This window comes from Argentina silus, assembly GCF_951799395.1.
Source record: "Argentina silus genome assembly, chromosome: 11".
NCBI lineage: Eukaryota > Metazoa > Chordata > Actinopteri > Argentiniformes > Argentinidae > Argentina > Argentina silus.
In genome coordinates, this window is record NC_139665.1 from 21,132,267 (window position 1) to 21,144,729 (window position 12,463).

General features: G+C 45.3%; 1 protein-coding gene across 1 annotated transcript; it reads right to left on the minus strand.

The window, feature by feature from the left end:
• Positions 1–400: 400 nt before the first annotated feature.
• LOC310812485 (juxtaposed with another zinc finger protein 1-like) lies at positions 401–12,064 on the minus strand (the record flags this gene model as incomplete). The annotated part of the gene is made up of 5 exons (XM_083681067.1): positions 401–1,925; positions 2,298–2,467; positions 3,775–3,971; positions 4,565–4,637; positions 11,950–12,064. 5 exons carry the CDS (start codon positions 12,062–12,064, stop codon positions 1,749–1,751), a joined length of 732 nt encoding a protein of 243 aa, XP_083537193.1. The 3' UTR covers positions 401–1,748.
• Positions 12,065–12,463: the final 399 nt, after the last annotated feature.

Genomic DNA, 12,463 nt, shown 5'->3' on the forward strand with positions numbered 1-12,463 from the left:
TGAAAGCTCAGACACTGCAGAAAGACATAGCTACGACGCATCACACACACACAGACACTGTACTGGAATGCTGTGGTCTACAACGCAAGGCAATTCAAAAAGTTGTAGTTGGTTATCTTTCGAGATAAAAACACACTCACACACGTAGGCATGCAACAACAAAAAAAAAGACCAATCCACATATACACACACACGCGCACGCGCACACACACACACACACACACACACACACACACACACACACACACACACACACACACACACACACATACATACACAATGAGACAGAATTCCCTTGACACAGGTTTGCTGCCTTCTGGATGAAACCATATGACAGTCTCTCCCTCCCTCCCTCCCTCCCTCTCCCTCCCTCCCTCCCTCCCTCCCTCCTCAGGCACATGGTATGGTCATTGTTTGGCAGTAGAGAGCTGGTGGCAATGATCATGGAAAAACAAAACCTGGCAACTGGAATACAATACAGCGTAATGTCTCAAGTCTCCTCAAACGGTCTCTAGGATTCGGAATGATTCATCCATTCCGGAAATATTAGGAATAGTAGAGGAAGCATAAAACAGAAGTATTTCTAACACTATGGAATGAATGGATACTTTTGCTCATTCTATGTTTGTCAGTTTCTTGTCGCAGGTTGTGAGACCTGCTTGTGATTTTTCGGTCCTGTTCAAATACATTCAACATGCATCCTTCCTTCCTTTGTTCCTTCAAGAATTCACTGATCTAACACGACTAGATCATGTCAGCAAGGGTTCCATTATGTCGCTTTTGACTAATCCAGTGAAGTCAGATCAATGATCCATTCAGACAGAGGATGAAGCAGTTGTAGTAATTGAACGGGGCCTCAGACCAGACATCGTCTAGCAGTCTGACCTTTGACACCACAGAACTGGTCATCTCTGGGGTTAGGGGAATGAATGGGACACTTATCAATAAAATATAAAATAAATCATATCTGAATAATATATTGAAAAATAAAAGTACAAAATAAAGCTTGAAAATAAAATGTAACTATTTTGTATATGCTCATGAATACTTATATATTTGTATATACATACATATCTATCTATTGTTTTTGTTTTTTTAATCTATCTTTATATATATTTATATATACGTATATCCTTTATAACGTAACTCTCAAGATTCACCCACTACAACCCCAAAGGTTGCCCTCAGGCACAGATCTAGGATCAGCTTCCCTCTCCCAAATTCTACCTTTAACCAATAGGGGAAAAAATGCACAACTGAACTGAGATTAGTGTCTAGGGGCAACTTCCAAAGGGGCTCTCCATCAAAGACAGGAAGGAATGTGGCTTGCAACAGGTTACTTCCTGCATAACGCCTCTCCTTTCTTTTACGTTACTCCTCTTTTTTTGTCTTTTTCTTTCTTGTTTTACAGTTAGCACCTTATGTCAGTACAAAAGTAACCAAAATAGATGTGATAGCATTAGAATGTGCAAATGTACAACAGACAAAATAAAACGTCATAGCCTACAAAGATACATCATTCAAAAAATAAAAGAGATAACATGTATAAAACACTAACATAACAAGAAATAAAATAAAGAACTTAAAGCATGCACTTTAGTGTGTGTGTGGGGGGGGAAAGGAATGGATAGGGGGGGTGAACAGTTTTGGGGATGATGGGGGGGGGGTTAGGGGAAAGCTAGGGGTATGTTCGGGGTGGTTGGTGTTGTATTTTTCAGGTGTGCGGTGGGTTGGCACGGCGACCACCTCTAGCCCTGCATCTTGCGGATGATGTCGGCAGAAACGGGAGGGTGGAAGTTGATGGTGTGGTGCCGCAGCCCCTGCGACGTCTTATAGCTCTTCCCACAGCGGCACTTGAAGGGCTTCCGCACGCGGATCTGGGTCCGGTGGCCATTTTTGGCGTGGTATTTAATACCGTTCACATTCTGGAGGGAGTCAGACAAAGATCTAGATTAACAGTATGTCAACTGTTCACATTCTGGAGACGGAGAGATCAGGTGAGCAGAATGGTGTTTTCACTGTGTTATTTTCTATGGTGACCCTCAAAAGACGTAGCTTTGCAGCTCTGTCAGCCTTGAGATTGTGTCACTGTTGATTGATTGTTGATTGATTTTATTGCAATTTATTAGTAAACCTCAAAACATGACTTACAAAATATTACACAAATATTTCTACTGCGCTCAATATGTTAAAGCAGTTATAGGATAGTTATAAAATGACATATGATAGTAGATTTCAGTACGACAACAACGAATAATTCTGCAGTGAACTATCCCATTGTATCTGTGTGGAGATACCTTGTATCTCTTCTTGCAGCCCGGCACGGGGCAGGCGAAAGGCTTCTCCTCTCCTCCATTCATACACATGGAACTGAGGATGGACTCTGAGCTGATGGCACTCTCTGTGGTCCACGACTCATCACTGTCAGACTCTTCATAGTCCACCTCCTCTTCATCATACTCACTACCTGAAGGGGACAAATACACACACACACACACACACACACACACACACACACACACACACACACACACACACACAGCTTTTATGTATTTTATTTAGAGATGCAGAGGACCCAAATATTTAAATTATTCAATATAGTGAATGTCTTAACACTGCGGTCTGCCACTCATCATTTTCCCACTTCCACAAGCTACATCAGTCTCTGTCTCTGGTTCATAACTAAAGTGGAAGGGGGTGAACAAGGGTGGGGGTTGATGAAAGCACCACTTAGACAGGGGAGGCAGAATTGAAGGGATGCAGTGCGTGCGTGTGTGTGTGTGTGTGTGTGTGTGTGTGTGTGTGTGTGTGTGTGTGTGTGTGTCTGGGGGTGGGGGTTGGCTCTCAGAAAGAGATCATTAAGTGGGAGTGATCCTTATTGCTCTGCCTGGAAAAAGTGCTTTACTAAGTGCAGAACTTTTTCCACTCTCATACACACATCCAGATACCACACACACACACACACACACACACACACACACACACACACACACCCCCCCACCATCACACAGGAAATGCTGCACTTCAGCAGGAGGAAGTGGATGGCACCCTGGCACATGTTGAAAGGGTGTGTGTGTGTGTGTGTGTGTGTGTGTGTGCACAGACCTAACACTTCGATTGGAAACATTTGGGCTGAAAATGGACATCTGCTTTTGGGTTCTGTAACACACACACACACACACACACACCCCATGCGAACACACAGCGTGACAGCTGGTGTGTAATTAACAGAGTGTTGACTGTGCTGCTCACCGCTTGAGAACACTGGCTAAACCAGATATTCCGATACTAGAACACAGAGAGCAGGAGTGTGCCACCATTCTAATACAGAACAGGGGGTGTTCCATTGTCCCTCATTCTAGAACACACGGATCACCGACGACCCGCTTTCTAAAACTCTCTGTTTCACATGCACACACACACAAGTTACAGGGAGGGAGGCATGGCACGACACAGCACTCTGGTAGATTATGTTTCTAGAACAGACATGAATCTGTCATGCAGAGTATGTAACTGTCAGCTCTGTGTGGCCTACCTGCTACATTCTAAAATGTCACCGCATTGAATGACCTCCAGGACAACTGTTGACTCTCTCTCTCTCTCTCTCTCTCTCTCTCTCTCAGTCTCTCTCTCCTCTCTCTCTCTCTCTCTCTCTCTCTCTCTCTCTCTCTCTCTCTCTCTCTCTCTCTCTCTCTCTCTCTCTCTCTCTCTCTCTCTCTCTCTCTCTCTCTCTCTCTCTCTCTCTCTCTCTCTCTCTCTCTCTCTCTCTCTCACCTGTGGGTGTGCTACTGCGGAAGGAGGAGGAAGGTGTGATGGGAGGGGTGACAGGCGGAGTCAGGTTGCCGCTGCTGTGGCGAGGAGGCGTGGCCACGCTGTTCCGAGACACACCTCCTGTGATTGACAGCGATAGTTTGGGCGTCGCCTTCTTCTTCAGAGACTCTTGTTCCCGACGCGCTGCGTCTGTCATGAACCTGGAGGCACACACACACTTTATTTGCATACTACATCATTGTTGACATACTGTAATGTAAAAATTGTTGACATAATGTAATGTAAAATGACATACATACTAAAAGGTTATCATTGCATGGTACTCTAAGTACTAAGGACATTTACAATTTGACTACTTTAACACTGACCAACAAACCTCTCTCTCCCCTTTTTCCTCTATTTGTCATAATTTCCTCACCCACAGTATTATATAGTAACATGACATTTTAAGGGGTGGTATTGGCCATAAGATTTACAGTTCACCACACACACACACACACAAGCACACACACACACACTTCTGGCATCCAAATGCTTGTGTAGAGATGAGTCATAACAGTGTCTGTGGGAAAGGATCAGTCATCCGACCCTCCAACCACAAACCAGACACACTCACAACTCACACTCAGAGCAAGGGCAATTAGGGCAGACACAAATGTTACATAGTTCAAGTTCAACCAGTGGAGCAATACTGCCTTCTATAGATCGGGTTGTGTGTGTGTGTGTGTGTGTGTGTGTGTGTGTGTGTGTGTGTGTGTGTGTGTGTGTGTGTGTGTGTGTGTGTGTGTGTTACCTGTTGATGTAGCTCAGAGCCAGGTAGGGAGGCTGCTGTTGCTCCTGTTTCTCCAGAACCCGAGGATCTGTGTCTGAGAGAGAGAGAGAGAGAGAGAGGGGGGGGGGGGGGGGGAAGAGGGAGAGAAAGCAATATGGAAATTGAACCCTCTGGGGACCAAGGTAATATATCAGTAGTACATGCCAGAAACGTCTGTTGAAGGGGAGCCAAGCTGATAGCACAGTACACATACACACTGTGCTGACACAAGCTCTGCTGAAAGTGCCTGTGTGTGCGTGGAGGGGAGGTCTTAATGATCATTCCTGGTTCACACACTGGTCTCTCTGTGTCTTTCAGAGTGGTGTGTGTGGTAGGAGAGTATATGTACAGTAATACATATGACAGAATTTCCTAAATAGTGTATTGTATTCACAGTGACGGGAGATCTCATTTACAACCAATGCATTGGACTAAAGTATTCATGGTTACATAGCTTCTCTCTGTAACATTTGACAGGGGGGAAGAAAAGAATACAGCACCACAAAACACACACAAACACACGCACACGCACACCTTTTCCAGCCTATTTGCTAACTCAGTAAGACTGCAGTTTCCACTGCCTGAGGGGACCAGCCCAAACTTCAAAAGCCTGCTACCCACTGAGCATGAGTGAGTGAGTGTGTGTGTGTGAGAGAGAGAGGGAGGGTGGGGTCTTGATGGTATTCTAAGACACAACTGCATTACACCAGTGCCACCATGTGGTCAAAAAGGTGACATTTTCATTGCACTCCATATAATTAAAGTTGACTCCTGATAAAAGTCAATGGCCTGGATGTTGCAAATTTGTGTGTGTGTGTGTGTGTGTATGTGTGTGTAATTACATGTGTATAATTGCTCACAGATGTATTATATCCAAACCATTATAGCTAAGAGCTGGATTATCTGAGCTATATTTTAGTCTCCTTCCCTTTCTCCGTCTCAATTCTCCTTAACTCACTAACTGCCAAATAAAATCTGGAACCCTCCCCACCTAGAGTGCCAAGTGTTTTATGTGGCATTTACCCATCAACAAACCTTTGATTAGCTACAAAATGAAGCATCATAATTTATGCATTTTCACCCTTGACACTTTAGAAAGTTGGCAATTTGGGTGACGTTATTCACCCTCGGTACTAAATGAGTTAAGCGTGCTCGTGCGTGTGCGTGTGTGTGTGCATGTGCGCATGCGTGTCTTGGCCGTAGAAGTACTTTCACACCTCATAATTAAGAAAGAATGCAGACTTCCCACAGAGAAAAAGAACACCAAGGAGAGCAACAAACTCACAAACAACCTGTCAAACAGGCAAAAGTCACAGTTACAAACACACTCACACACTATCTATCTACCACCCGAGACAATACACACATATTACACTGTACACGCACAAAAAACTCACGCACGCACACACACACACACACACATACATACACACACACACACACACACACACACACATACACACATACATACATACACACATACATATACATACACATACACATACACACACACACACACACACACACACACACACACACACACACACACACACACACACACACACACACACACACACACCACCCACCCACCCACCCACAGTCTGAGGTCGTCCACCGAGGTGGTCTTCAGCAGGCTTTAACTGCCGTGCTTTAATCATTCTACCTGCTGCTGAGATCTGGAAACCGAGAACATGACCACATACAGTTTCTCTCAGAGACAAGGAGGGAGAGGCATAGTGAGGCCACAGAGGGAGAGGGCTGCAGGCCAGGACACTGAATCCACACAGTGAAAAAGAAACACAACTATTCAGTGTGCTATGCATCATCATCATCATCATCATCATCATCATCATCTTGTCAGATCTGATGATAAACTGGTGAAGAGCATTAAGCCTAGATACTTGAACAATCTTTACTCAAGTGTGTTTAGCCAGGCTTTTTAGCCTACCTTATCCAACCCTCGTCCACAACAGCGAAGAGGAGAGTAGGAAACTAGGAAGGGGTGGGGGGATGGGGGGGGGGGTGGAAATTAGGTAAACCAGGTGCAGAGAGGGAGAGCTGCAGTAAATGTTTCTTAACTTTATGGTTTCCGTTCACCAAGCAGGACAGGAAGCAAACACACTCCTGATACAAGGACTGGAAAGGTACATGCACACACACCGAGCACGCGCGTGCACACACACACGCACACGCACACACACACACACACACACACACAGTGCTTCTATCACGTTTGTATCTGTGTCTCAGCTAAATTATTATGGGTACAGACTTCTCCTCAGTGTGTGTGTGTGTGTGTGTGTGTGTTGTGTGTGTGTGTGTGTGTGTGTGTGTGTGTGTGTGTGTGTCAATGTTTGTGAAAGAGAGAGAGTAGGTAACCATATGCTCCAAATTAGTCTTATAATTAAATCAGCTACCGATCAAACACCTCTCTACTCATTTAAATAGCATCCATCTCCAACCAACATTGCACTACTGCCCCCTCTTGATCAGCCTCACTAGCCTCACCATCTGTGTGTGTGTGTGTGTGTGTGTGTGTGTGTGTGTGTGTGTGTGAGTGTGTGAGTGTGTGTGTGAGGTGTGTCACAGCAGGCCAAGAATGCAGGGCTTGTTTTCCAGGCTGCTAATTAAGCCACAGAGAGTGTTTTAATGTGTTTCTGAAGCAGCAGGCCACCGGATGGACAGAGAAAGAGGAGGGGAGGAGAGAGCGGGGGGGATTTTGGGGAGAAGCAAACCTGTAATTACACTTCCCAGTGCTTGGTGGGGCTCTCCAGCCCTCCGACTTCCGCAGGCACACACAGTGTGTGTGTGTGTGTGTGTGTGTGTGTGTGTGTACAGCCCGGTTCCCAGAGAGAAACCAGTAAAATACCTGACAAGATTTTCCAGTATTTTCTGTTTACACAGGCCTTGATTTACCCGGGTCACCTCGTTTACACACATCAGTGCAATGCAGGTGAAGTGGGAGGGGGGAGTTAGGGAGCGGGGTGGAATTTAATGATTCAAATGAGTGAACCTGGGGGGGGGACAGAGTGAAATTCAATGGAATTGAATGCAAATGAGCATACCTGCATTTCACCGCTGCTCCATTTACACAGACCTCAGATCGGCTTGTTACTGGGACCATGACTAGGTCTGCAGTGGTATGTCCTACCCCCCGGTCAGTTTACACAGACAACAGTCCCACTTATGTGGAATAGGAAAGGCTGAAAGAGAGGATGTACTAATTACCCTTGTTGAACCCAAACAGGTCATTTGGGGCACGCACCCCCCCCCCCCCCCCCTTGCCACACCTCAGAAACCCAGTATTGAGGTGAGGGGGGCAAGACAGGAAATGACAAGCAACAAACCAGGAATCATCTACAACAACAACAACAACCCAGTTTCTTCTCAGTAGAGGAATCCAGTTAGCACATATAGTACCATAAACATGATAGAACATAACTGCACTGACACATAACTACAAATATATCATGTAACCCAGCTTCAACACACACACACACACACACACACACACACACACACACACACCCACACCCACACCCTCTCTTTAAATATGACTCCTAGCTTGTTGACTGTTGAAAACGACACACCATCACAAAGTTACAGAATGTACGGTATCTCAATAGCCTAGAACAGCTCCCCCCCCCCCACCCACCCTCTCCTAGATCTGCTCTGAAGTGATACAACTCAAGGTAGAGAGCTCATTCCTGATAGACATCCTCCCATAGAGCTTTGACTGGTCCTGTGTCTTCAGAGAGTGCCTATAACGTACAAGAGACGAGGGAAGGAAGCTACTTTAGACTCTTGAGATGCACCACATGGTTGCAACCAGCAATACCACACAGTAGTTAGCACTCAACAGAGAGGAAAGCCTAGCCGTAATAAAGCCATGGTACCAGCCTGACACCTTGTGGTCACAGAGGATAGACTAGGTGTGAGGTGGGTAACCCTGGTCCTGAAGGCCACCCACCCCATTTCATTTAGGCTTTCCTTCTAGCCCAGCTGAAACACTTCATTGAACTACTTGAGGTCTAAATTGAAGACCATGACAAGGCCTGGTTGATTCTATAAATCATATGTGCCGGGCTGGAAGTTCCAACAAAGAGCACAACCTGCATCTCTCTCTCAGCTGGGAACAGAAGAAGGAGTGGTTTCAGGTGACAGGCATGTATGTGCATGCATGTGTAGGTAAGAGAACAGAACACTGGCACACAGGTAGGGAATCATTACATCACAACATTCCATGGTTCTTACTTAACTACACACACTCCCGCACACACAAACAAACACGCAAATAGGCAATAACATTTCTATCTGCAACACTAAACAGTTAATCCACTGGCTTCAACGCTTCAATGGGATGTAGGATCTTCTGACACTAGAGGGCAGTGTTGTATCTCTGCTACAGGGGAGCCACTATTTCACTGTGGCTGATCGTTTCTGGAGTGTCCTGGTCAGGCAAGCATACAGTATAGATGCCATCAGCCCATTCACCGGCTCAAGCCTATATCGTGAATTAACAACCACTTCCTCTTGATCAAACGTGAATAATCAAATTTCTAATCTGAGATGTCTTGTCAATGTCAGCTGATTGCGTCAGCTGAAACTCAATTATAATTCAATCACACATCACATGATGAGGGTGCTCCTTACTGTAGTGAATATTGTTTTGCTATCAATGTATTAGCACCAAAGGAGTGAAGGGAGAAGCCAAGACAAAAAAAAACATGTGCTGCTGTCTCTCCTACATCTGATCTAATAAGATTAATGATCAGACTGTTTGTTATTGACTGTATCAGTCCTTGAGAAGCAGAGGTGGACTCACTGACCCCTGTGATCTGACTGGTGACCCCTGTTCTGCTCAGCTGATTTAGAGAGCCAGATGGTGTGTGTGTGTGTGTGTGTGTGTGTGTGTGTGTGTGTGTACAGTATATTGGGCGATAAAACAAAAGAAAACAGAGGCAAGACGTCAAGCGAGAGAGAGACCTCGCCACCCGACAATCTGTGCACAGAAATCTATTTCAAAATGATGTGTGGTCTTGCCACAGCTTTTGCATAATAGTCTGTTGTTAGGATTTTGTTTGGTTTCTGTTAGTAATAAAAAACCTAGGCATAACTGTTACTGTATCGACATTTACATAAATGTAACTGTATTTACTTTCATAGGGCAAAACTCACAACAAGGCTAGACTCTCATAGAAATAAACTGTAAGTGTATATTTCTTCTTATTTCAGGTGAACACTCTGTAAATGCAGACTGTTTATTTGAATAAGAAGTGTATTTGAACTTTATGTTAAGCCTCATGCAGGCTACAGGAAAGAAATACAAAATATCGAGATGTATATCGTCCAAATGTCAGAAAATATCGAGATATTAATTTTAGGCCATATCGCCCAGCGATAGTAGATAGAGACAGATCTAGTATCAGTAGCCGCCAGATCTATCCCAGACTGTGCACCCCTCTCCTGTCATTAAGTGACATCATAGTCAGTGACATCACAGTCACAGCTGGCTGGGGCAGAGCCTCCTTTGTCTGAGAGGCAGCAGGTGTGCTGTCCCTTGGCCAATAGACTATCCCCATCCCCCTCTGTGACAGCTCGTTTCCATGGAGACCAGCTCAGTGGAACATCTATTGCCCCACCCCCGTCCTCGTGTCCACTCGGATGGAACTCATGACACAAGGGTGCTGCTGCAAATAGTACACACGCACATGCAATATATTATCAATAATGACGCAAACAGGGTACCAGCCAGGCCCCGTCCAGAACACCTTGGTAACACCAGCCCCACACCAACCGTTAAAAAAAGAAAAATAACTAACGCTCATATTTTCGCAATTCCTGCCATCTGCATTAACCGCGTACGAGGCTTGCATCCGCGAGCAGCAGCGTACACAGCACAGTACCCGTTGTCAGGGACTTTTGAGTCTGCTGTGTAGCACTCCTGGGAAGCCATTATATGATGGTTTACGTTAAACATTACCACCAGCATCATCAGTCAATTGTGCGAATCTCGTCTCATTCCAACAGATGCGACGGGGCCAAATTGACAGTAGGCCTAGAATAATCAGATGATTAGCGCTGTACGTGAAAGACTTGGCATTTGACCAATCAGGTCATCATCGCTAAAGTAGGGCGTTTAACTCCGAAACATCACAGGCATTTCCCGGTAAAACTATTTTAAATGTGTAGTTTGGTCGTGTTGTCTTTCCAATATGTTGCTTGTATAGGAGATGCAGGCAGAGATTCTCTTTTTTTTTTTTTTTTTAGATGATACCCTTCTATTTCACGTGAAGTAAGTAGGCCTGGCCAAGGTCGGAGTTGAGGGTGAGAGCATCAGACAAGTGCAGCACGTCTATCAGGATGTATGTCGTGTGTCGTGCATGTCTTTATTGTTACAGTGTGTTTGAATAGATGTTTGCATGCAATCAGTTATAACCTGTTAAAACAATGACCACAATATTTACACAGGTCTACGCACCCATAGCGAAGTGCTTGCTGTTGCATAGCCCTATTCAGCAGGCCTACTCTGTTGTGTAAAATAATAAAGCAGTGGAATTTAATAATGGATTAGTAATGCAAAGAAAGGTGCAGTCGTTGAGTGAGGACTCTTCTTTTCCCCGCAACAGAGTGCCGAGTAGTCCTACCGTGCAACAAGTTGAAGCTTGCTCACATGGACAACAATTTCACTCATATTTCAAGAGGAAACAAACGAAACCTTAGATTTCTAAATCTAAAAGGCTCATCAATCTCAAAACATTCCAGCTGACAAACCTACTAAATAAAAATAAAGCCTATACATTTGCAACTCACACCACATTCCAGTGGAGTTCCAGGTTGCCTATTCCCTATTAATGTAATAACAGTGCAAACATACTTGTAATTTACATACATATGGCTATTCAATTTGGATGCATATTAAAGTTGAAATTCAGTAGGCCTATGGAACGGATGCATACGGGTGACAATGGCGAGAGACGAGCCCAATACACAAGCGGCAAAATGTGCACCGCTGCATTGCAACAATTGGGCCTAAATGTAAACACACAGCCATGCAAAAACCGCTGCCTGGCTACACCAATGCTATACGTGAGACCTACGCCCTTGCTAAATTAGCATACCTTTGCATTAGATCAATGAAAAACAAAACATATCATTAGATACACCAATTTGCAAGCTATCTACATTATTTGGACGCAAACATTGGCTTCCTGGCTACTGCAGCATGAATTAGAGCGAATGCGAGTCGAATCGGTGGGGTAGCTAGGAGGAAGCAGGCATAGCGGAATACAGCACAGAAGGGACCGTGTACTAAATAGCCTAGCATAGCAGCTAGCTACCTCCCTCTCTCCCCCGTTCTGACTCACCGATGTGATTGTCCTCGATATGGACGATGAGCTCGGCCAGAGACTCGAACTGGAGACCGCAACCCCCGAACCTGCAGGAGTTGGAGAAGAAAGATGCGGCAGCAATGCCTGTCATGTTTGCTAGCTAGTGCATCCACTGTGGGTTCGGTAGCCGGGGTGGTGCGAGTCAGGGTCCGGGGAAGGAGCGGGGCAGAGCAGCGTAGCAGACACCGGGCGGCCAGGCAGGACAGCGGCGGACGCAGCTGGGCGAGCAGGCGGGACTGTGGGGGTGGGGACGGTCGTGGGTGGAGGGGGGGGAGGCCTTACGTCATGTTTACCTGTTGCTTGTTGTGGATAGGCGGTGTCTGTATCCCCGGGGCTATTGGGGAGTCTGCATTCCAAATCCCCCCCTCCAAAATGCATTGATTCAAAGCGTCGACCCACAAGCGAATGTAATGTAATGTGTGTCAAGTTAACATACAAGTTTAGCTTATTGCAGTGCCATTGTACTGGCCTAATGCTATCAGCCCTTTAT